The 22,635-nt window shown below is 36.5% G+C and overlaps 3 protein-coding genes across 6 annotated transcripts; 1 reads left to right on the forward strand and 2 right to left on the reverse strand.

Annotated features, from left to right (window-relative positions):
- Positions 1 to 2,599: 2,599 nt before the first annotated feature.
- LOC138327437 (heat shock 70 kDa protein 12B-like) lies at positions 2,600 to 15,437 on the reverse strand. Of its 2 annotated transcripts, none has more exons than XM_069273517.1 (5): positions 15,302 to 15,437; positions 14,369 to 14,725; positions 12,907 to 13,131; positions 4,592 to 4,766; positions 2,600 to 4,146 (listed from the first exon to the last, which is right to left on the reverse strand). In XM_069273517.1, the coding sequence occupies exons 2-5, from the start codon at positions 14,690 to 14,692 to the stop codon at positions 3,086 to 3,088; spliced, it is 1,785 nt and encodes a 594-aa protein (XP_069129618.1). In that variant the 5' UTR covers positions 14,693 to 14,725; positions 15,302 to 15,437; the 3' UTR covers positions 2,600 to 3,085. The 2 variants fall into 2 exon arrangements, with proteins under 2 accessions (XP_069129618.1, XP_069129620.1); XM_069273519.1 differs by lacking the exon at positions 15,302 to 15,437 and adding an exon at positions 14,866 to 15,020.
- Positions 5,508 to 11,811, forward strand: LOC138327439 (uncharacterized). Of its 2 annotated transcripts, XM_069273522.1 has the most exons (2): positions 5,508 to 7,552; positions 9,828 to 11,811. In XM_069273522.1, exons 1-2 carry the CDS (start codon positions 7,240 to 7,242, stop codon positions 10,829 to 10,831), a joined length of 1,317 nt encoding a protein of 438 aa, XP_069129623.1. In that variant the 5' UTR covers positions 5,508 to 7,239; the 3' UTR covers positions 10,832 to 11,811. The 2 variants fall into 2 exon arrangements, with proteins under 2 accessions (XP_069129623.1, XP_069129624.1); XM_069273523.1 differs by having other exon boundaries at positions 5,508 to 9,953.
- On the reverse strand, positions 15,302 to 22,220 carry LOC138327438 (heat shock 70 kDa protein 12A-like). Of its 2 annotated transcripts, none has more exons than XM_069273520.1 (5): positions 22,058 to 22,220; positions 20,766 to 21,110; positions 20,232 to 20,456; positions 18,700 to 18,865; positions 15,302 to 18,335 (listed from the first exon to the last, which is right to left on the reverse strand). In XM_069273520.1, the coding sequence occupies exons 2-5, from the start codon at positions 21,081 to 21,083 to the stop codon at positions 17,293 to 17,295; spliced, it is 1,752 nt and encodes a 583-aa protein (XP_069129621.1). In that variant the 5' UTR covers positions 21,084 to 21,110; positions 22,058 to 22,220; the 3' UTR covers positions 15,302 to 17,292. The 2 variants fall into 2 exon arrangements, with proteins under 2 accessions (XP_069129621.1, XP_069129622.1); XM_069273521.1 differs by having other exon boundaries at positions 20,766 to 21,212.
- Between the last annotated feature and the right edge of the window lie 415 nt (positions 22,221 to 22,635).

The raw sequence follows: 22,635 nt of genomic DNA on the forward strand, positions 1-22,635 counted from the left end.
CTTTGCATATTGTAAGTACTACTAGTTGTCCCTTTAAAATGACACTTCTTTTTCCTTTTGTGATTTTAAAAAGGACCAAAGGGCCTGAATTCTTTGTAGTCATTTTCATTAAAACTACCTGCACAAACATGCCAAAAAAAGGTTAGCCTTTGTTAAATATTCTACATTTTTTATTCATAAATCATTTGAGTAGATCGTATACTTTGTATTAAACGGAAAATTTTGTTTGAAATACTATTTTTTACGAAAATTTAACACTTTTTGGAAAAAACGCAAACGAAACATTGCTCTTTGTCATCTTATTTCACCCTGTTAATGGTTTTGTCCACAATTTTACCGCCGTTTAAAAATACTCTAATATATTGATATTTCCGGTCTATGTGTAAATCAGTTTCAAAATTAAAATCCGGGAAAACTGTTTTGAGTGACTTCAAAATAGAGAGTGCATGTAGCAACGGAACACTTCTTTGTTAGTATACCTATAGCTAGTTATACATTTCCAGTTTATGATTCCAGAGTCCGATAAAAGTGAAAATCGGTAAACAGTAATAATTTTTGATGCTAAATATCATGGTAACACCTTTTAAAATATTGGTTGCCATGGAAACAAAACGGAGGCCTCTGATTGGCTGAAATTTAAATGATGTCAGAATTAAGTGAAAATTGGTATATATGTGTTACAAGGTATGCTGAATAACATGGAATCCCTTTTTAAGCGATTGGTTGCCATGGAAACAAAATGGAGGTCTCTGATTGGTTGAAATTTAGATATTATTAGATATTAGTGAAAATTGGTACATATGGGTTATGGGGTAGGCCGAATGAGATAGTAACAGTTTTAAATAGATTGTTGCCATTGTATCGAAATAAAAGCCGTCTGATTGCTCAAAATAAAGATTGTAGCCTTTGTGGTGTTGGTATTATTTTTAAATTATACATACTTTATTTGAAATTCAAATGTAACTCTGTTTCCCTATTTAATCATTTTAATTCAATTTAAAATAGTTTCTATCTACATAAGAGAAATGGATAATCTTAATTTGTATCTTTTGAGTTTAAGTTGCTGACGAAAATATATTTCTTTCCAATAATTATTTGATTTCTGATATGAAAAGAGAAACTATTTGTTTCACCCAAGAGTATATCTAGTTGTTAGGTTTTTTTGTACTGGTGGGGAAGATGCATGAATAGAAATGCAATAATTTTAGAGTATATATGTTAACTAACAAAAAATTCTATCACTAACTGTTGTTTTATTATGGTGTCTATGATAATTTAAAATGTATGGTCAACTAGGGCAAATATTGATTTTTTTAGAAAATTCCTCTCGCTACATTTCAGCCTATGAAATGCTGTTTTCCCGGACTTCAATTTTTTGAAAAAGTATCTGTTATAAGATTATACCTATAGCATGATTTTAAAATGGTTTAAAAGTGTGGACAAAATCGATAACATGCCAAATATTTCGAACAAACCCAATATCCTCAATTTTTAACCTGACAAAAATTTCAGGTTTTTTGCTTCAAAATCAATTTGTCGTAAAAATGATTCGTAAATATCATTATAAATGGATATGAAATAAAGAATGAAGTATCTTTTATTAACAAAAATAATTAAAAAATAAAAATTATGTTCAAAAGAACACTTGCCACATACCAAAAGCAATTTTGGAAAATATCATTTCAGGCCCTTTATGCCTTTTTAAAACATACAAAATAAATAAACAACACATAAAAAAGTAGTTATGTACCTAGACCTTTAACACTGCAAAATTTGACAAAAATCGGCACGTGGGCGGATTTTGCAACACCACCTTTACTTTGTATGTCATGTTCATTTTACACTAAAATATTGAACTTTATTGTCGTCGCGGATGAATAATTCTACCTTACGTGAAGAGTACTGTGCTAACGCGCCCCATAGAATATATTCTTAGAGGAATTGCTCCATACAAGCATGGTTAACATAAAAACGAAATCCAATCCCTATATGTTATAAGGTGCATGTTCTTGTCTAAATATAATGTCACTTACTCCTCAGTGGTTATGTATTGCATTTGATTAACGAACGTGACTTTTGCTTGGGTATGAGCACAGCATGCATTTTATACCTGCTTACATTTGTAATCGTATTGATCATTTAACAATGTCATGGAGTTTGTCAATGTTTCTTGTTATAGGTCTCATAAGGAATATCGAATATTTTGCTTTGTGGTTATGTAACAGAGCCTCATTGAATGAATTGTTCCTTAAACAGCATGCAACACGTACACCATTGCATTTGTTATATATACATTTCTCTTAATTCTACCGTGTCTCTAAATGCGGGTTGTCTCCCCTTCTACAGTATGGTATCGTAACAATACACACAACTTCACTTTGAAGTCCTTCTTATACGTTCATAGAAGAATGGATTGGGTCAATAGTCGGAGATAGGTTTTCTCAAGTAGTAGAACGTCCGCCGGATAATATTCGGAGATTCTAGGCTTAAATTCCGATCTGCCGACTTTATTTTCTCTCCTTTGTTATTGGAGCAACTAAGAAATTGTAATAGAAAGGAAAACACAATATGTACCAATGAATAATGTACAAACAAACGCTTAAAGGGGTAGTAGCTAGAATTTTATACAAGAAATGACATTACATAATAGTTGCAATGTTTTTTCTGGTTACATACATGTATCTTGAAATGTCATGGAAATCACGTTGTAAAATAAACATTCAGACGTATTGATAATAATCGGTGATACTATTATTGGAATTGTAAGCTGATCAATATGGTCTCACGTGAAAAGTAACTTATCAGGGGTATAACATATACACAGTGACATTTCATGTACTGTTTATAATTGTAATATAACTCATTTAATTAAATGTTCAGCTATGATGGAAATAAGGTCAGATAGGAATATCAAATATAGTATGATAAATATTGGCCCATCTACATCAACGGGAACATTTAGCAGGCTATTAGAGGTACATTATGTAATTCGTCTACACTATGCTTCCTTGTTGCAGAATACGCACAGTTTCTCCTAGAAGAACGTATCAGTTTTGTAATGAAAAAAGTAAGATTCACCATTGATTCACTCTAGCAGATCGAATTGCGCATCTGTTGTTTGTTCGGTTTTACAGACACTTGCCTCCACCGACAACTCTGTGCCGCCAAACCTAAGCCTCGCCTTCACACCTCTATCGGATACGGGGACATTCATCGGCAGATCCACTAGTAGCTTACCGATGTAGGTGCAGTTCTCAGTTTCACAATAAGTTGGCTCGTCTCTTTCAGACGTGAATACCTTTAAGGCAAGTCGAGTTTGGTCGTCAGTCAATGGATAATATTTCTGATACTCGGTTGCCTCCCCTAGGTTTACCGATTGTCCTCTTGTAACGTGTTTGCAAAACTTGTCATTGCAGTACACTTTTCCTTCAATTAGAATCTTTTTGTTCTCGGGATCCCCTTGTCTAAATCTGTTGGACATCTGGATACCATATGTATGTTTCATAACGCGGGTAGATATTACTTTAGTGTCAAATCCAAAGAGAACTGCCCCCTTTAGGACAGATAGTCCAGCATCCCTTGGAAAAACTATCTTCTTCGAATGACCAAACCTTTGCTTCACTGCGTGCTGTAGCATTGGTGACTCAGAGAATCCTCCGACCATCAGGATAACGGAAGTTCCAGCAGCATCTTCTTGGTCAAAAATCCGTTCAACGTGTTCTACTATTGCTTCACACGGAGTTTCAAACAATTTCTTTGCTTCAGAAGCATCTACGCGCAGTTTATCGCCGATCCAGGCCAACTTTCGTCCTTGACGTCCCTCTGACACCGACAGACGCAGTGTCTCGCCTCTCATGTCCTGGAATACCTCATTTAGAGCAATTGGAACCTTGAATGTAATTTTTTGGTCAATTTCTGGCGTGATAGTACGTTTCTTGATTTCGAATTCGCGGACGATATCTAAGTAGGAGTCCCTATTTCTCGTTTTGAATGTTTCCCACACTTCTCGGGACACCAGATCTATAAGGAACTGCTCGTATGCCTCGTCTACTTTAGTACCGCCCCAGTCGCCACCATTCGCCATGTAGACCTGGTGAAGAGAGCCGTCTGTCTGGACCTCCTGCACCGTGATATCAATAGTACCACCTTAAACAAAACGAATAATAAAATCGAATATCAATGGTCAGTACGTTTAATACCACATTTTTCATTTATAAATATTGTAAACATAATTCAATAAAGGAACATTCATTTTTTTTTACATTAGAAAATGTACAAGTTATACTTCTAAACACAACTTGCATGGCAACCAAAACAATTGACTTTAGATATAATGCACACCAATGACAAAGACATTAGAGACTGGAGTGGGGAAACGTGATGTAGAGTAAATAGATATTGTTCATGTAGATCATCGCTGTCTTGTGGTACATTTAACTTCTTTGTCTCCCCCAGACAAATTACTAACCTCTTGCCTCCAGAAACATAAGTTTGTACATGGACATATCACCTACATACTGGATACTTGCCATCTGAGTCCAGAACATATACTAAATACGCATTACATGTCGCCTACAGACAAGATACTTACCTCCGGCGTCCAGGACCATATACTTTGTTCCCGGACAGATGGCCGCCAAGCCTCCGATATCCTCGTCTGCACAGCTTTGCTCCTCTGTACGTTTTCCTACAGGGATGTGTTTACAGTAAATAGATGCTGCCTCTGGTTCCAGAGCGATATCGAGGTGGTCAGACCGGATGCCAGCCTGATGTAACAATATAAAACATATCACATATAATAATGTGTATTGACTCCAGGACGACTTGATCACTGCAGACCATGCTTTCCCTAATAACACATCACATATATGTATATTTGTTTTATAGCTATGTTCAGGTGTCGATTTTAACAACTCCATAACTACATATATTATTACGTCAGTAGTAATTACAAATTAATGGTTTTAGCGTCTGTTGAGTAAGTAACTTATATTCAATAATTATCAGTAAATGTACGTGACAAGGGGAGTAACTCTTATTTAAAAAATTGTCCGGATATTATGTGAGTAAGCGCATGCGCATTTAGTTGTTTATGGAACAAAGAAATTCACAACACGAAAATTTTCACAGCGACTTTTGAGAAATTCTACATCAAAAAGCGAAATTATAGCGGACCAAGCGTGTAGATCATCAACATAATGTAAGTCCCATGTTATTGTGACATCGTCGATAGCTGAATAGACTAAAATACGGCTTTTTGAATCTTAAAATCCTCGTGAGGAAATTACTGCAGTGGGCCTATTACATAATGATAGCGAACTAGACAATGTGTGTATCTATATTGGACCATTTCGCTGTGATGTAAACTCATATTGGTAGTGTAAAGTGGACTGTTATAGACTAATCAATCACTGTGTGTTTGTACGCGATCAACTAGTTGCTGTTTGTTTGTTCTAACGGAGGGTCAAGTGCCAGAAACAGTGTAAGCAGTACGTATATATATACTGGACCCGATAATATCCGTGGTATTCGGTCATTATGACGGTTCTTATGGTCGGCAGTTCCCATGTTAGACGTTTTGAACAGTTTGTGTGTCAGCAAGGAGTACGTGATTTCAATATAGACCAGTGTCCCCCTGTACATTTTTTAGGCATAAGCGGGGGACGAGTTGACCAACAACAACACCTTTTTCGCTTTTGGCACGAAGTAGAGACACTTCGACCCAGACACCTGATAGTGCATATAGGGGGAAATGATTTGGACTCGACAACAGCGGTGGAGGAAACCATTCTTAAACTATTGACATTTTTAACAATGTGTCGAAATACCTTTAACATTGCACACATAACTGTACTTCAGCTTTTGCCGCGCGACAATACTAGAACAATACCTGTTCCTGAGTATGTGACCAAGGTGCGCTGTGCCAACATATTTTTGAAAGACCAGTCGAAATCCATGGATGTGATAGATTATTGGAACCTTCGGGGAATGAAGGAAGGTTTTGACACTTTGTGTGCTGATGGGGTGCATTTTTCGGAGAATGGACAATGGAAATACTTCAAAAACATTCGTGCTGCTATTTTGAAGCACAAGTGATCTTGTTTTAGTTCATTGAGATTGTACTATATTATTATACCTTTTAACTAGGCAACATATAGTCCAGTATACAATTCATTAATGTATCTCGACATGATAGAGCTGTATATAAAAATTCTATTTTATATATAAATATAATTAGATTCCTGTTCAGATATTAAAATAAACAATCCACTGTAACAAGCAAGTGATTTTTTTTGTTAGCTTGTGGCTTTTATGCCGATATTATCACCATTATATTTTTTACCTACTTCTAATGGTATTAGCATTAATTTACTCTTTGTATATATATACCACTGGCACTGCTTATGTAGTACAGGTACATGTATTTTGCAGCCAAGGCTAATGGTGCACAATTTTAATAGGGGCGATGGCAGTGAACCTTTTAAGGCATGCCAGTCATAACTAAAAAAAAAAAAAAAAAAAAAAAAATCCCCCTTTTTGTCACCAGCAAAATTTTGCAGTCAGCTTGCTAGCTATCTATTAATTAGTGGTCATACAAATGGCGAATTATTGCTGATACTATGGTTTTCAGTTACCAAGTCAGATTGCGTGTAAATACATTATATTAGATAACTCACTGGTACTGTGTATGTGCCTCCTGTGTAACAGGCATTCCTTGCTTTATAATATATATATTAATGCATGATGACAAAAAACCACAGTTATATTAGATTTCTATTATTTCAGTTTATATTTGTGGTGGATTTTGGCTGGTTTGTCAGGTGCATAGTATGGATGATATTTTCTCTCCTAAAGTGTGCATTTTAAAAGATAACACAATGCCTAATCTTCCATAATTATAGCGATACAGTCGATATTACGGTTTATTACCTATCTCTCTTTTATACCTGTGAAATGTCATCAACCAAATTATACAGTATAGCCTTGGCTAATAGTGGGTATTCTATGGTGTGTTTACACGTCTTTATATTTTTAATATAAAGATTACTTGGTGTACGTAGTTCAATTAAGGCAGAAATTAGTGCATCTTGATTGAATTTACTTTCTCTAGGTATTTTAATTGTGTTTATTTATTAATGGCACATGTACACTGCATTTTTTTTTTTTTTTTTTTTTTTTTTTTTTTTTACAGTTATTTTTTCAAGATGTCATTAAATTTTTCAGCATCATTAGACAAATATGTCTTCACCGCCAGCTAAAAAGAGACGGAGGGTCCAAGTGGAAAAAACTCGGCAAGCAGCACCAGCAATTGCAAGTACCTCCTCCCAGCCACAGCCAGACATGCAGGCTATGGTCAACTCCTGTGTGACGGCGGCAATTCCAGCAATCACACAGACTGTGCTAGATGCACTACAGAGGGCTGAAGTGCCAAGTGCCCCTACCCCAGATGATCAGGAGGTGGAGTCTGAAACACAGACCGACAATTTAGCCAGCCAGGCTACAGCAGGATCAGCTGTCGCTTTCGACACTCTGACAGCAGGCCCCTCGTCATGTGAGTATGTGGAGGAGAGTTCCTCGAAACGGAACATTTCTAAGCCGATTGATCTTGGACTTGATCCTAAGATCAAAACAAAAATCGTATCGGATGAATTTGTGGACATGGGTGTGCTGTTGAACCCGGGGAAAGATAACAAGGAGCGCTACACCACAGAAATCAAAGATGGGTCCCTCTCCTTGGTGAAGCTACCAGCGGCTAAAAAGGTCCATACTTTAAGCCAATGGTTAGCATGTTTCCATGTGTTTGGCGCAATTTATTCAAAGCGTCATCAGGACAGAGGTCACCAGTTGTTTGAGTATGCCCGTCGAATCCAGGCAATTGCTGAGGAGTCTGGAGATCATGCGGCTATGTCATATGATCGGTCTTTCCGTTTATGGAGAGAACGAGACCCTCATGACTGCCCATGGGACCAACTCAATGTGGCCCTCTACCATGAGGCTCTTTCAGAGGGCCTTGTGTATAAACTTAAATCTAAACCAGGGCAGCCATTTCAGTCCGGGGTCAACAAGAAAAAGCCCTTTCAAGGGACGGCCAACCGTAAGCGAGTGTACTGCCACAGCTACAATAACAACTCGGGAATGTGTAAACGAGGGCCATTGTGTACTTACCCCCACACATGTCAGTATTGTGGGGGACCCCATGATCGAACCAAGTGCACCTCTTCTCAACAACAGCCCAACACAAATGGCACCACACACAATGATCCCACAAAACAGTCCTTCACTAAGTCCTCCCATAACACAAACAAATCCAAGTAGTTTGGGTAAGAGTTACCAAATACAGACAGTGCCCACCCCAGTTAAAGCAGACAAACTTAACTCATTTTTGGCCGGTTATGCAGATAGAGATTTTTTAGTGCAAGGTTTTACACATGGTTTTCATATCCCATATACAGGGGAAAGAAAACAGCACATTTCTTCCAACTTACAATCCGTTAGCGATAAGGCAGATATTCTGAGAGCAAAAATAGAAAAGGAAGTTCTAGCAGGGAGAGTAGGTGGTCCTTTTAATAGCATCCCCTCTGCCCAATTTACAGGTATCACCCTTAGGTCTGGTCCCAAAAAAAGCACCCAATGAATATCGAGTCATTCATCATTTGTCATACCCACCAGGGGAATCGATTAACGACGGAATATCGCAGGAATATAGATCAGTTACCTACCAGACAGTAGATGATGCGGTTCGGTTTATCTTAGATTTTGGGCAGGGTACTCTAATGGCTAAAACGGACATAGAGCATGCTTATAAAATCGTTCCTATCCACCCTGATGATTATGAACTGTTGGGTTTTCAGGTAGATAATCTTTTCTATTATGACCGCACTCTACCGATGGGTTTGAGTTATTCATGCCAGCTTTTTGAGAAATTTAGTAGCTCTATTCATTGGATTTTGAATCATAAATTTAACATTGAGGGCTGTGTTCATATTTTGGATGACTTTCTGTTTTTGGGTAAATCTAACACCAATCAATGTAAACGAGGACTGTTAACATTTTGCGAAATTACTAAAGCCTTAGGTGTCCCTCTCAAGGAAGATAAGACAGTCTACCCGACAACAGTGTTGACATTCTTAGGGCTAGAGTTAGACTCGGAGGCTATGGAAATTAGATTACCACAAGATAAATTAGAAAAGCTTCGAACTGAGCTTCTGGCTATGTCTCGTCGAAAAAAAGCCACCCTTCAGCAACTTCAATCCCTTATAGGATTATTAAATTTTGCATGTTCTGTAGTCATCCCTGGGCGAACATTTCTACGGCGTATCATTGACCTTACCATTGGTCTGTCTAAACCTCAGCACTATAGACGGCTTACTCTGGAAGCGCGAGCAGATATCGCAGCTTGGTTGTTGTTTATTGTGAACTTCAATGGGCGAGCTCTCTTTCTTCCTACAAATTTTGTTACTTCTGAATCTTTAGAAATGTATACAGATGCTAGCAATATTGGTATGGGCGGATATCTGAGGAACAGTTGGTTCTGCCATGAGTTCTCTCCTGATTGGCTTACATACCCAATCACAGTGAGGGAATTCCTTCCGATTGTCGTTGCTATTGAACTATGGCACAATCAGCTTGAAAACCGGCGAATTCAGTTCTATTCTGATAATATGGCAGTTGTTCACATTATTAACAAACATACTTCAAAGTGTCCCACGCTTATGAAGCTTATGCGTAGATTTATGGTTAGTGTGCTCAAGTACAATATTTTCTTTCAAGCTGTCCATGTACCAGGTGCGAGTAACATAGCCGCTGATCATCTTTCTCGTTTACAGATGGACCAATTTCATCATCAGTTTCCGCACATGGACAAAGAGGCAACTCTGATCCCGCCACATCTACTGACTCTCTGAATCTAACAGCAAGTTTCCTGTTATCCAATGCATTATCCAAGTCCTCACTTTCTTCATACCAGCGGGCATTCCAACATTATTTGAAATTTCTTCACCAACATGTTGACGCCCAGGTGACAGCTTTCCCCCCAAATCTTCAACATCTATCTTTATTTATTGCCCATTGCTATCAGTTAGGTCTAGCTTCATCTACGGTCCTTACATATGTTTCAGCATTGGGGTACACATTTAAGATGGGAAATTTTGAAGACATAACTCAACACTTTATCATTAAAAAGACTCTGCAGGGCTACCAAAAACTAACACAAACACCTGATTCTCGTCTACCTATTACCCCAGCAATACTTTATACATTAGTTGATTCTCTTGGAGATTCTGTTTCATCTTACTTTCTTAGAGTCACTCTCAAAGCAATGTTTCTCCTTGCTTTCCATGCCTTTTTAAGGATTGGGGAGATGACTTCAACAGGTAAGAAGTCTCAACATTTCTTACTGAGGAAGCATGTGTCATTTGAAGTAGAATCTGGGTCCCCACGATTACTTGAAATTGTGTTCCCCCATTTTAAACACAATTCGCACCCAGTTAGTACACATTCAATCTCAGCCAACTCAGCTACACCCAAATATTGTCCTGTCCTAGCCCTCCATCAATATTTGACGGTTAGGAAACATGACAACCCAGACCAACCACTATTCTCCTTTATGGATGGTTCACCAATATCACGATTGTTTTTCACACAACAGTTGAAGTCATCCTTAAAATGGTCAGGGCTTCATGAACATAATTACAAATCACACAGTTTTCGTATTGGTGCTGCTACGACAGCTGCAATACAAGGCATTGATGAGAGCCAGATACAACTTATGGGTAGATGGAAGTCATGTGCCTTCAAAAAGTATATTAGGATCCCTATGATCAAAATGTAAAGTTAAATGTACACAGTGGCCCTCCAAGTTTCCCATCTTATACAAGTGAACCATGGAGTAATTGGCTTCTGGTTACAACTTGTGCACAAATAAATTCATGTATTAGTGACTTTTGTTACATGAACATTGTATCAAGTGAAGCTGCCAGATATGGGTTTTTTCCCACATGTAATTTAGCAGGTGTAGTGATTTTGTATCTTAGCTAGTAGTATGCGTCATAACCTCAAAGTTATTGGCTTTTGGTTATGTAGTATTACTTATACTATTTTTACTTCTGCCAAAGTTTTAAGTTCAGATTTGTCAACATGTGCAAGAATGTCCCAGTTTCAAACCTTGTGCGGCATGTATAGTTATAGTTCATGGGGTTATTGGCCTCTGATACTGTGTTCTTTGCAATTTTGTATTTTTGATACAACATATATGACATGTAATAGTTTCAGTTCACGGGGTTATTGGCCTCTGATACTGTTTTCTTTGTATTTTTGTATTTTTTGATACAACATATATGACATGTAATAGTTTCAGTTCACGGGGTTATTGGCCTCTGATACTGTATTCTTAGTATTTTTTGTTTTTGTATTTTTGATATAATAAATGTCATATGTCATGATTTTATGCAGTGGTGCCAATTATTGTAATGTTCTTATGTTTTTATCCATGTAGCCATGGGGTTATTGGCCTCTGGTTAAGGTATTTTGTACTATCTTCACATTTTCGTTCAGACCGGTACCATGCTATGGAGTAATTGGCTTCTAGTATGTGCTACTGATTTGTTAAATTCTAGTCATTTTTTTTTTATGCAAGATAAAGTTTGATGTTATCGAAGTGGGTTTTTATTATTATGATTAATTTCGAATGTATCATATTTATGTCAGATATTTCGGATGTGTTCCACTTCTGTAATAATACTATTGTTTCAATAAGTCTATCATGGATGTGGATGGGGGATATAACCATACAGTTTGGACAGTTTTCCATTCTGTCCGGCTATATTTGGCGTTAATTGATCCCCATCTTTGTATAAGGGATTTTCTTTACTCCATTTTTATATATAACAAACAAGTCTATTATAAGATTATTGATTGTATTTCCGTCATTTATTATAATAATAAATGACATCATTCACTTCAAGAATATGGAGTTGTTGTTGTGTTCTTCCCATTATACAAACATAGCACATCCATGATCTTTACTGAAGCAGAGCTAAAGTCTTATTTATGTTATGTACATAAATGGTTTTAGCGTCTGTTGAGTAAGTAACTTATATTCAATAATTATCAGTAAATGTACGTGACAAGGGGAGTAACTCTTATTTAAAAAATTGTCCGGATATTATGTGAGTAAGCGCATGCGCATTCAGTTGTTTATGGAACAAAGAAATTCACAACACGAAAATTTTCACAGCGACTTTTGAGAAATTCTACATCAAAAACCACCACCTCCCCTTCCACCTCTAGATCAGTTCATTTTTTGTTTACATGTATTTTTGATTCATGTATTTATGTATTTTTGATTCATTTTATGTTTTTAATTTTGTTATTAGTATTGGAGTAAGGCGTTAATTGATCCCCATCTTTGTATAAGGGATTTTCTTTACTCCATTTTATATATAACAAACAAGTCTTTATAATAAGTAAAGATTATTGATTGTATTTCCGTCATTTATTATAATAATAAATGACATCATTCACTTCTAGAATATGGAGTTGTTGTTGTTCTTCCCATTATACAAACATAGCACATCCATGATCTTTACTGAAGCAGAGCTACATATATTATTACGTCAGTAGTAATTACAAATTAATGATTGCATTTTAAATTACCTTGTATTTAGTCAGTTTTCTTTGTTGTTTTTGTTATCATTTTGTTTAGACGAGCGGTCTGGAGCATAGGAAATCCCTTGTCAGTTAATATTGATTTTGTATCACTATTTTTTATTTCAGAAAAAATAGGCGAAAGCCTGTGCTATCGATATGAATTGTATCAGCCTCTCTGTGCGGGCACATTATTGATATTTTTAGGACTATTTCAGATTTGCTTTTATGATTGTTTGTATAACATCTGCTTCTACTTACCCTTTTAGCCGACTCCCTCATGAACTGTTTTGCCTGGTCTGACCAGATAGCGGGTACTGTCAGGACCCAGTGGACCTCATCATCCTTAATACCGTCACTCACGGAACGCGCGTGCATTGCACGAAGCATGTGTTCTCGTAGGTACTTAATGATGGCCGAGAACACGTCCATGGCGTTCATTAGTTTACCTTTATCATCCTCAATTGTCGATTGGCGGGAAATGTGCTATAAATGAAAATAATCATGAAAGTTATTGTGGTCCGTTTCGTAAAACTGTCAGAACTCGATAACAAAAACCGCTAAAAACCAGACGATGTTCAATAGTCGAATTTATTTGTATGGTGCATTTTATTTGACGATAATGGACATTCTATATGCTGAAATATGGTTTCCATATTTAATTTGAATCAATACTGTGAATACAAGGAAGCAGGTTAAAAACATGTCTTACCTGAGTGCACCTTACATGTATGTAATGTCATTCAGGCTAAAGTCATATCTGAAATCCTTTATCTATAAAAGGCTGATCTCCTATTCTGATCAATATGACAACGGTTTATAATATCGTACAGATACCCGGGTATGTTTTAAATCGCACAGTTTGAAGCATTATAAACACCAATGAATAAATATAGATACGACATGTACTTAGTTTCAACACACTTTAAGGAATACATGTCACAGGACGTAGTTCATTAAACGTTTGAGTCTATATAACGGGCATATACGCATATACCTAGCCGTCCTGCTGTATGAATAATTTGGTATACGGACGACCCGGGTTCGAATCTGGCTCTCCTCTCATGTTACAGATATCAAAACACCGGGTACTTAATCAAAAAACATAAAATTGCTTTGTTAGATGATAAGTAAAACATGAATTGATTGATGCTTTAATTATGGGAAGGGATCCATATACGTTTGTATTTAATAATTAAATATAGAAGATCTGTGGACAGGTTTGAATCCACAATTCTCACGGTGCTGTTGTAATTATAGTTACAAGTTTCGGTAAAGTCTACAATACTAAGTTTGTATGTTTTTACAGTAGTGTTTGTGATCCTTAATTTGTTGTTGTATATAGCGAATAACGTCGTACTTTCGATGATACATGGCTTTTAATTTACTATGTTTTCATGTTTTTTACAGCTCATGCTTTCTATATGGTTTGAAACGTCTACATAGACTATTATTTAGTCATTTTACAAACATTTACTTACAATATTGATGTTGATGGTTATGGCATAAAAAGATCACATGTGTTATATATCAATATATCATTGTTGAATTATTGATAATATTCATGGTATTCACATTGAATGATGATGTGTAGGGAAGCCCTGCCATAGTCTGTCTGTACATGGTCTGTCGAGGGATAATTTACCATTGTTGTAGTGAACTTATTGGATTGTTTTAGGGCACATGTACTTAACAGTTATGACTTTGACATAAGCTTATTTACCTCGTTGTTGTATAACATCATTTTGAAGCGTCTGAAGTAGTACCAGTCGTGGTGTTCCTCATCAATAGCCAGGTCTGCATACTTATCCTCGGCATCAAATCCGAACGAGTGGAATCTCTGATCCGGGTCAAAGAGTGCACAGGTAGGTGTTTTGAGGGAGACTCCAACACGGGATCCGGTATTCCACGTGTTACCCTGGATCCGGAGAGCATCGTTCGCATAATCATTTCTGAAGGAGAATGCGTATCCGGAATAGGTAGTGCCGAAATCGATTCCAGCTACTATCATCTTTTCACTGTCTGTATCCTGAACACACGTCGCCATGATGATGTGATTGGCACGATAGTTGGTGTTTTTCTTAAATGGAATGAGAGTGATTAATGCATTAATAATATTGTATCAATAAAACAATATCTATTTTACGTTTGTAGTCTACAAATAACAAAATCATCTATTTATCTTTCTTTCAGAAATGTATGTGTTTACACAATTCCTACCTGGCTGCTGATGATATGCCATATAGTGCTGTCCTTTTGGTTTAATTTTCACTCAAACATATCCGTTACGGCAAATACAAAACGAAAGTACACGTGACACGTAACGATTCATGCTCAGACACGTCAAAAACACAATGTAATGAATGCAATACTTTGTATACGTAAACCGAAAGTAGACATATTGCACGTAGTTATAACAAAGATATATCAAATCGTGTGAACAGAGAATCATTTTAAGGACAATTTCGTTTCCTAATTTCACTAAATGGTTTGCATGATTAACCATATTTAACTAGTTTACATGATATAGCGAATCATATATGGTCTGGCTTTTCTACTTTCTCTTTTGAATATAACACTATTGTATACAATAATACAAAAAAATATCATCTTTGCACAATACTATGTACATTGTTTTAGTATCATCTTTACTCACCAGTCGTTCAACTTTCCAGTAGATAGAAAACCACTAAGAGCTTTTTGTCACCTGTTCATCCACTTCCCTGTGTGTATGTGTGTCGACTACAATACGTCATCGGCGATTCTAGGAATTCCCTACAACTTGTGTCGGGTATTGTAACTGTATACTAGAACGAATACGTACACAGCCTACTTTGCTTTTCTAGGATTTTTATATATTTCTATTTTTCACTTGCTAATAGATGCGTGTATATATATAATTCCTAATGAGTAAAATCAACGTAACGATCATCTTTTATATGTAGCCTAGTTTATAAGTGATATAAAATCGGATCAATAACGTGCATACAAAAGTGATTTACTCCAATAGCAGTAAGTGGTAATTGTAGCTCTAAAAACAATACCATTATCTGTTTAAATGTCTTTTGAGCTACAATATTGAAGCTAACTCTATACCACCCGTAGTGTGTAGATATCTGATTTATCGATACCAAGGACATGCTTAAAATCAATTTTAAATGTCATGGGGCCAATCTCTGATGGTTCTTATTGTTTTTTATATATATATAACTATAATCTCACTACCACAATCCTTGTTTAATTTTTCTCGCACCTCGGACAGGGAAATCTCACATGATACCCAGTGCTAGATTTTTCAATCTCGTTCGATCTGTCTGGTACCTTTACGTGATTTTTGGCTGAATTTTACGTCATTCATGTAACAGTCTCGAACCGATGACGTCACAGGCTTCAGACAATAAGTATTATTAGAAATATGTACATTCAAGTATTTACCATGCATTGTTTGGTTGTTGTTTTTAATTATTAAAACAGTATGTACCGATTGATCAGATTTTTTCTTTGAACCAAATTATAGTTTTACGCGATATGACTAAATTAAAAGCGCGGATGAAATGGTCAATCGGCTTTTAACCAGGAGGCCCAAGACGGGATAATTTTACTCTGAATGCGTTTATAGATGGTGATATTTTATCTTAGAGGCGCGAGGAAAAAAACTATTACCTTTAAGTGATCAAGAACGGGTTATCTCAGTCTCGGGCTAAGATTTTGTAACATCCCCACCTCGGCTAACGCCTCGGTTGGGTTTATGTTACAAAATCTTAGCCCTCGACTGAGATAACCCGATCTCGTTCACTTACAGGTAACAGCTTTTATTATTCTAGTATATTCGTTGTTTGTAAGTAGTCGATAACAGTTATCAATTTATTTCACATCAGTTCAAGTTCCTTTCGTCGATTGATTGTAGCTCATGTATCCATTGATATCTATAGGATAAGTAATATTTTGTAGTTCTTGCCCCTGTGTAGCGCTGAACATAAAGGGAGTGGGACGATTTTGACACACATTGAGGGAATTCAATATTAAAAGAATATAAGACTCATTTAAACGTTCTTTTAAAACAATTTTTATTCTTCAGCTCAATTGAGTACAAACCAACTCAAGAGGCATAAAGTATTGTTTCTTATGATCTTAGCACGAATCATTCCATAGTATAAATGGTTAGTAACAACATCCGGGGCAATACCTCGAATATTTATAATATATCTTGGTACATATTCTGTTTTTAAGAACTGAAAACTGCTGAAGTTGGGTAGACGTAATCTGTGATTAACGTTTTCTTTCTGTAATCTCTTCTTATTTATGGTTTTTTATTTGCTTGTATTCATGAAAATAAACCAAATGCAGTTTCTTCCATGAAAAAATAAAAACCAGGATGGGATGTTTCAATCCTAAGCTACACTCATCAATTAATTGTTATTTGCAAATTGTTAAAAGGATCATAATTAATCGGTTTGATTTTAAAGTGATGGCATAAATGTTTGCGATAAACTCTTTTTATTTCTACACACAGCTAATAAATATTGGAGAAACACAATCTAACAGAGTTTGATATTGTTTTTAGGAAAATCAAAGCCAAGTTTCATTTGAAGGCTTCTGTAGATACATACACAATAATTTAGGTGAGGATGAATAACAATCTAATTCCTATTCGAAGAGACAAAACTCTGCATGAGTTGTCTCCCCTGTAGCGGTAACCTTCGCACTGACTGCTAATTCCGTCCCCCCGAACTTCATCTTGACCTTCACACCGCGTTCTGACAATGGCTTGTCCGTCGGGAGACTGACCACTAATTGTCCAATATAGCAGCACCCGTCGGTGTCACAATAATCCAGTTCGTACCTGTCAGTGATATAAACCTTTAGTGCCATCTGGGCATTGTCCTCCACTGTACTGTAGTCTATTTCCTCTGTCTCTTCGTTAATATTCACCGACTGACCCTTGTTCACGTGTTTAGAGAATCTGTCTACACAGAACAGCTTGCCTTTCACCATGGTTTTAGTACTGTCTGGGTCCTTGCCTTTCCTGAACGGTCGGATTGACTGTATCCCATATGTATGTTTCATCACCCGTAATGAGATGACCTTTGTATCAAACCCAAACAGAACGGCTCCCCTAAGGACAGAGAGTCCAGTCTCCGCTGGAATTATAATCCTCTTACTGAATCTCTCTTTGACGGCAGCCTTCAACATGGGTGACTCTGAGAAGCCTCCAACCATTAGGATAACGGACACGTCTGCCGTGTCTTTTTCCCTGAATACTTTTTGAACGTGGTTGACAATCGCTTCACACGTTGAACTGAAAAGTCGCTTTGTTTCCACGGCATCAACTCGAAGTTTGTCGCCTTTCCACAACCAATAGTGGCCCTTTATATCCCCAGACGAGTCGAGGTTGTGGATCTCATCATACACTTCACGGAGTGCTACTGGTACTTTGAATGTTATACGATTTTTTGTATCCGGAGTTATTGTCCGCTTCTTAGTTTCAAAGTCACGAAGAATCTCGAGGTAGGAATCCATGTGTCTTTTCTTAAACTGATTCCAGATTTCCTTGCCAACTATTGCTATTAGGAAATCCTCGTACTCCTGATCCACCCTAGTCCCTCCCCACTCCCCTCCGTTCGCCATGTAGACTTGGTGGAGGGTTCCGTCTTCCTGTATCTCCTGTACTGTTATATCAATAGTGCCGCCTGAAAAGGATAGCAGGATATCTGACTGCTAAATTTTATTTGATGATAAAACAAATTTTTGGTGTCAAATGTTAAAATATCAAAATTTTCCAGTTAACTCTCAAATGAACATAACACAGAAAACCCACTTTATGCTTGTTTTGCTATCCCAACCATTAAATATTTTAATGCATACATGTTTTGCTTCATTGCATGATCAAATTAAAATACATGCCTTTACCTATATTACTTATACACTCTAAATCATATATGCATCATATTGTGCCTTCTAACGCTTAAAGTATAATTTGATAGCTTCCTTTTCTTTCTTATCGCTATGTGAACGTTAATTCTGAAATTAAACTCGCCAAGAATAATACTGTACCTCCAGCGTCCAGCACCATATATCTAGTTCCTGGACGAAGGGATTCCATACCAGAACAGTCATCACCATCACTCAGCTCTTGTTTGTTCACTGAGATGTGTTTACAGTGAATAGAAGCAGCTTCTGGTTCTAGTGCGATGTCCAGCTGGTGTGATCGTATTCCAGCCTGGGATAACATAAGGAATGCTGAACAACAATGCATAAGTCTCCTTAACATATCAACTTGTATTAAAAACTGAAGATATATCTAAATCTACCTAGAATAGTAAACATCTACAGTCAAGAGGATGTTCCCGAGTAAAGAACAACAAATTAACAATGTGCCGATTTTATAAACAGCAATAGCTAACCCGTCCATCCTCAAACATATATTCCTCATATTACATGATTACACTTACACTTATGTTTATAATGATGGTTTAATGCTTTAGCTCCCGTCGGTAAATGATTATAGTTATGCCTCAGATAACTAAACTCACTATGTCGTAGACCCTGGCTGTTAATAGGACGTTAATTATTCAAACAAACAATCAAACAAATAAAGCAGTTGAATGTTATAGAAACAACTACAAACGACTTAATTAATGTACCCTGCATGATGTTTACGAAAACATTGAAAATTGAAACTGTCACAACTTCTTCATGGAAAAGATTCAGACTCATTTGAAAGCAACCGATACCAAAATTTGATGCAATGCAAACATTTACAACTAGTGTATGATTTCAAAATAAAACATTATAACTCCATTGAAACAATGATATACTTTTTACCAAGATACATTTGATCACGAAGATTTGAATTGTTTTGGTAATGATAATTATTTCAATGATGACACTGCATCAGAAATGAATTTTGAGCAGATAAATGCACCCAAATCATCTAACTGCAACATTTTGAATCTATTGTAATAAATACTCACAGAATAAAGGGACAATCAAGCATTTTTTGACCAATAACCAAATGACCTTACCCATAAAATGGCGTCATTTCTGACAACTTTTGAAATATTCTGGAGTTTGTTCTATGTAGAATTTATGAACTGCATAATGAGCAAATTGTATGGATATTCATGTCTAAATGGTCTATAATCTATATCTTGACCTTTCTAGTTTGGTACATATTTTCTGGAACTATGTGAAACAGAATAGATAATGGTAAAAATAATTACATGGCTATTTTGGTGTCAGACATTTGATTCAGACTTGTTGGACATGTCATGTACATGTACGTCAAACGTGAGCCATATCATCAGTCATATTACATAGGGATGTGTGTGTATGTAAATATTCATGAGAAGATAACTGGGATTCATGAATGCATGATTGTCTTTATTTTGTTAGATCCGTTTATTTCAATTTCTTAATATTTAATTGACAAAAGATGTTAAGTGTCAATAGGATTATACATCAGGCATAGCCTATCTTAGTCTTAGATCCGTTTGTGACCGATACTGTTTGGTATGCTATGAGTTTGACTCCTAAGAAGACATTATCAGCATAGAGGCAAGGAAAAGCAGAACCACATGCGTTACCTTCTTTGCTGCTTCTCTCATAAATTTCTTGGCCTGATCAGACCAGATAGCAGGAACAGTTAACACCCAACTGATCTCCTCGTCCATAAAGCCCGCACCAATAGAACGTTCATTTATTTTGCTGACTGCTTGTCGACGGAGATAGGATATGATCGCTGAGAACACAGTCATGGCACTCAGTGACTTCCCTTTATCATCCAACAGGATGGATTGTGTGGAAATACTCTATGGGTAGAAAATATTCAACATATCTGAGGTGCAATTACCTTCAGTATCGGAATTAGCACAATTAGCAGCATGAAAACGGCTTTTGATAAAATAAAAACTACGTATCGTCTTCTCATCTCATGCCATGATTTTTAAACAGACTGCTGTATGTGGAATGTCACATCAAAGACATACGTATAATATAATGAGAATCTTCAATTGTTGTTATGGTAATTATATAGATATTTTTCAAGGAAAGTTTTCTGTTTACATTGGTAGTCAGTGTGGGACATTGGAAACAGTAATGTTCCATTTCTATGTACTTACCGGGTTGCTATACAACATCATCTTGAACCTTCTGAAGTAGTACCACTCGTGGTGTTCATCTTCGGCTGTTAACTCTGCGTATGTGTTCTCGGCATCAAATCCAAAGGAGTGAAAGTTTCCAAATTCATCGAACAGTACACATGTTGGAGCCTTCAACGACAACCCACCTTTAAAAGTAGCCCCGTGGATCCGGATATTTTGACAATCAGAGGTGTAATCTTTCTTGAAGGCGAATGCATATCCGGAGTAAGTGGTCCCAAAGTCAATGGCGGCGACTATTAACTTTTCACTGGCCGAGTCTTCCGCCCATGTTGCCATGGCGATATACGGCGCAATCGTTTAGATCTGAAATATTAGATATCGTAGAATGTAGTCCAGTGTGTAGTGAAATTATTCCAAGGCCAATATTGATTTGGAGTTTAAATGTTTATACTAATCACCAAATGACTATAAAACAAATACGTACAAGTAATCCGATTATACACTATTGGTCTTTGTGAAAAGATCATATATCTGCTGGATTGTTATCATTAAAAAAATCATCACATTCATATTCCGATTATTGGTATATTACATAACACCTTGATTTATCTATTAGGCTTTTTATCTAATTAAAGTTTCGGACACTGTTTATAACATTTTATGTATGGAACACATATATAATATTTAATGCGAGAAGTGTATAAAGTATGCTGCTACCTATGTATACAGAAGGATTCACACAGTTTCTTTACATTCTACAAAATACTAACTTACACACGTACAGGTTGGGCACATGTACATTTATTGCTATTATAGCGATATATAGCTATAATAGCTATTTATAGCTATACAAAACTAGCGAAAAACGACATTTCTGGAGATAAAAATGCTTGCGCTCAAAACCGACTCCTGAAACTTGCAGGGAATGTGTATAAAGATTATTTGAACGCTATGCAACCACTTTTCGTTCGAAACAATAGAACAATAATTAACTTGATTAGCTTAATTGTACCTCATCGAAACTGCTTTCAATATGTTTAAATGATCGTTATAAACAACCACTGCAAGTTCCAGTTGTCGGTTTTGAGCGGAAGCATTTTTATCTTCAAAAATATTGTTTACCGTCAGTTTTGTATAGCTATATATATCGCTATGATAGCAATACATTTACATGTGCCCAACCTGACGTAAGGACAATAAACAAGGCTCGCACACGTACACCTCTGTCATTATCAATATGGACGCTGTGTTTCCAATATATAAAACGAAAGTAGGGGGATTGTACAATATGTTGATTCATGATTTCTCACCTTATTCCCACTGAGCGGATTAGGCATGCCAGTCTTTGTCACATAATGTGTTCGGTATCAATACAGAAATTCTTGTTAGACCCGATGTTAAATAGAGCAGACGACAACTTACTACTCCTCGGTGTATATCCGGGTAGGTCACCTGATGTATGGTATACATGTGTGTGTTTGTTATCTGCATTCCGATTTATGTATATGTGTCGTCATGTGTCGCCATGCTTAGATAGATAGTGCAAGGTGAAAAATGAAATATTATACTATTCACGTTTACTATTCAGGTCAGGTATACAGCTATGTTGACAACAAACCAATAGTTTATATCAATACCAATATCATTATTACAGTTATCTAAACATTGTCAATGTACTAAACATACAAACAATGTATGTATCAGGATACTGAAATAATGCCCTCTTAGAGCGAGCTTAATATTTTCTATTTGGGTTTTTTTATATCGGAGATGGATAAGTTATAGACACGTCACTAGCATTTCTTTTCCTGTAGTTTTGCCGAAAACGCCCTTTCAACCTAGATTACCAATTTGTCTTGTGTTTCTGCTGTCCATTTTCCACTTTTCT

This window comes from Argopecten irradians, chromosome 7 (genome assembly GCF_041381155.1).
Source record: "Argopecten irradians isolate NY chromosome 7, Ai_NY, whole genome shotgun sequence".
NCBI lineage: Eukaryota > Metazoa > Mollusca > Bivalvia > Pectinida > Pectinidae > Argopecten > Argopecten irradians.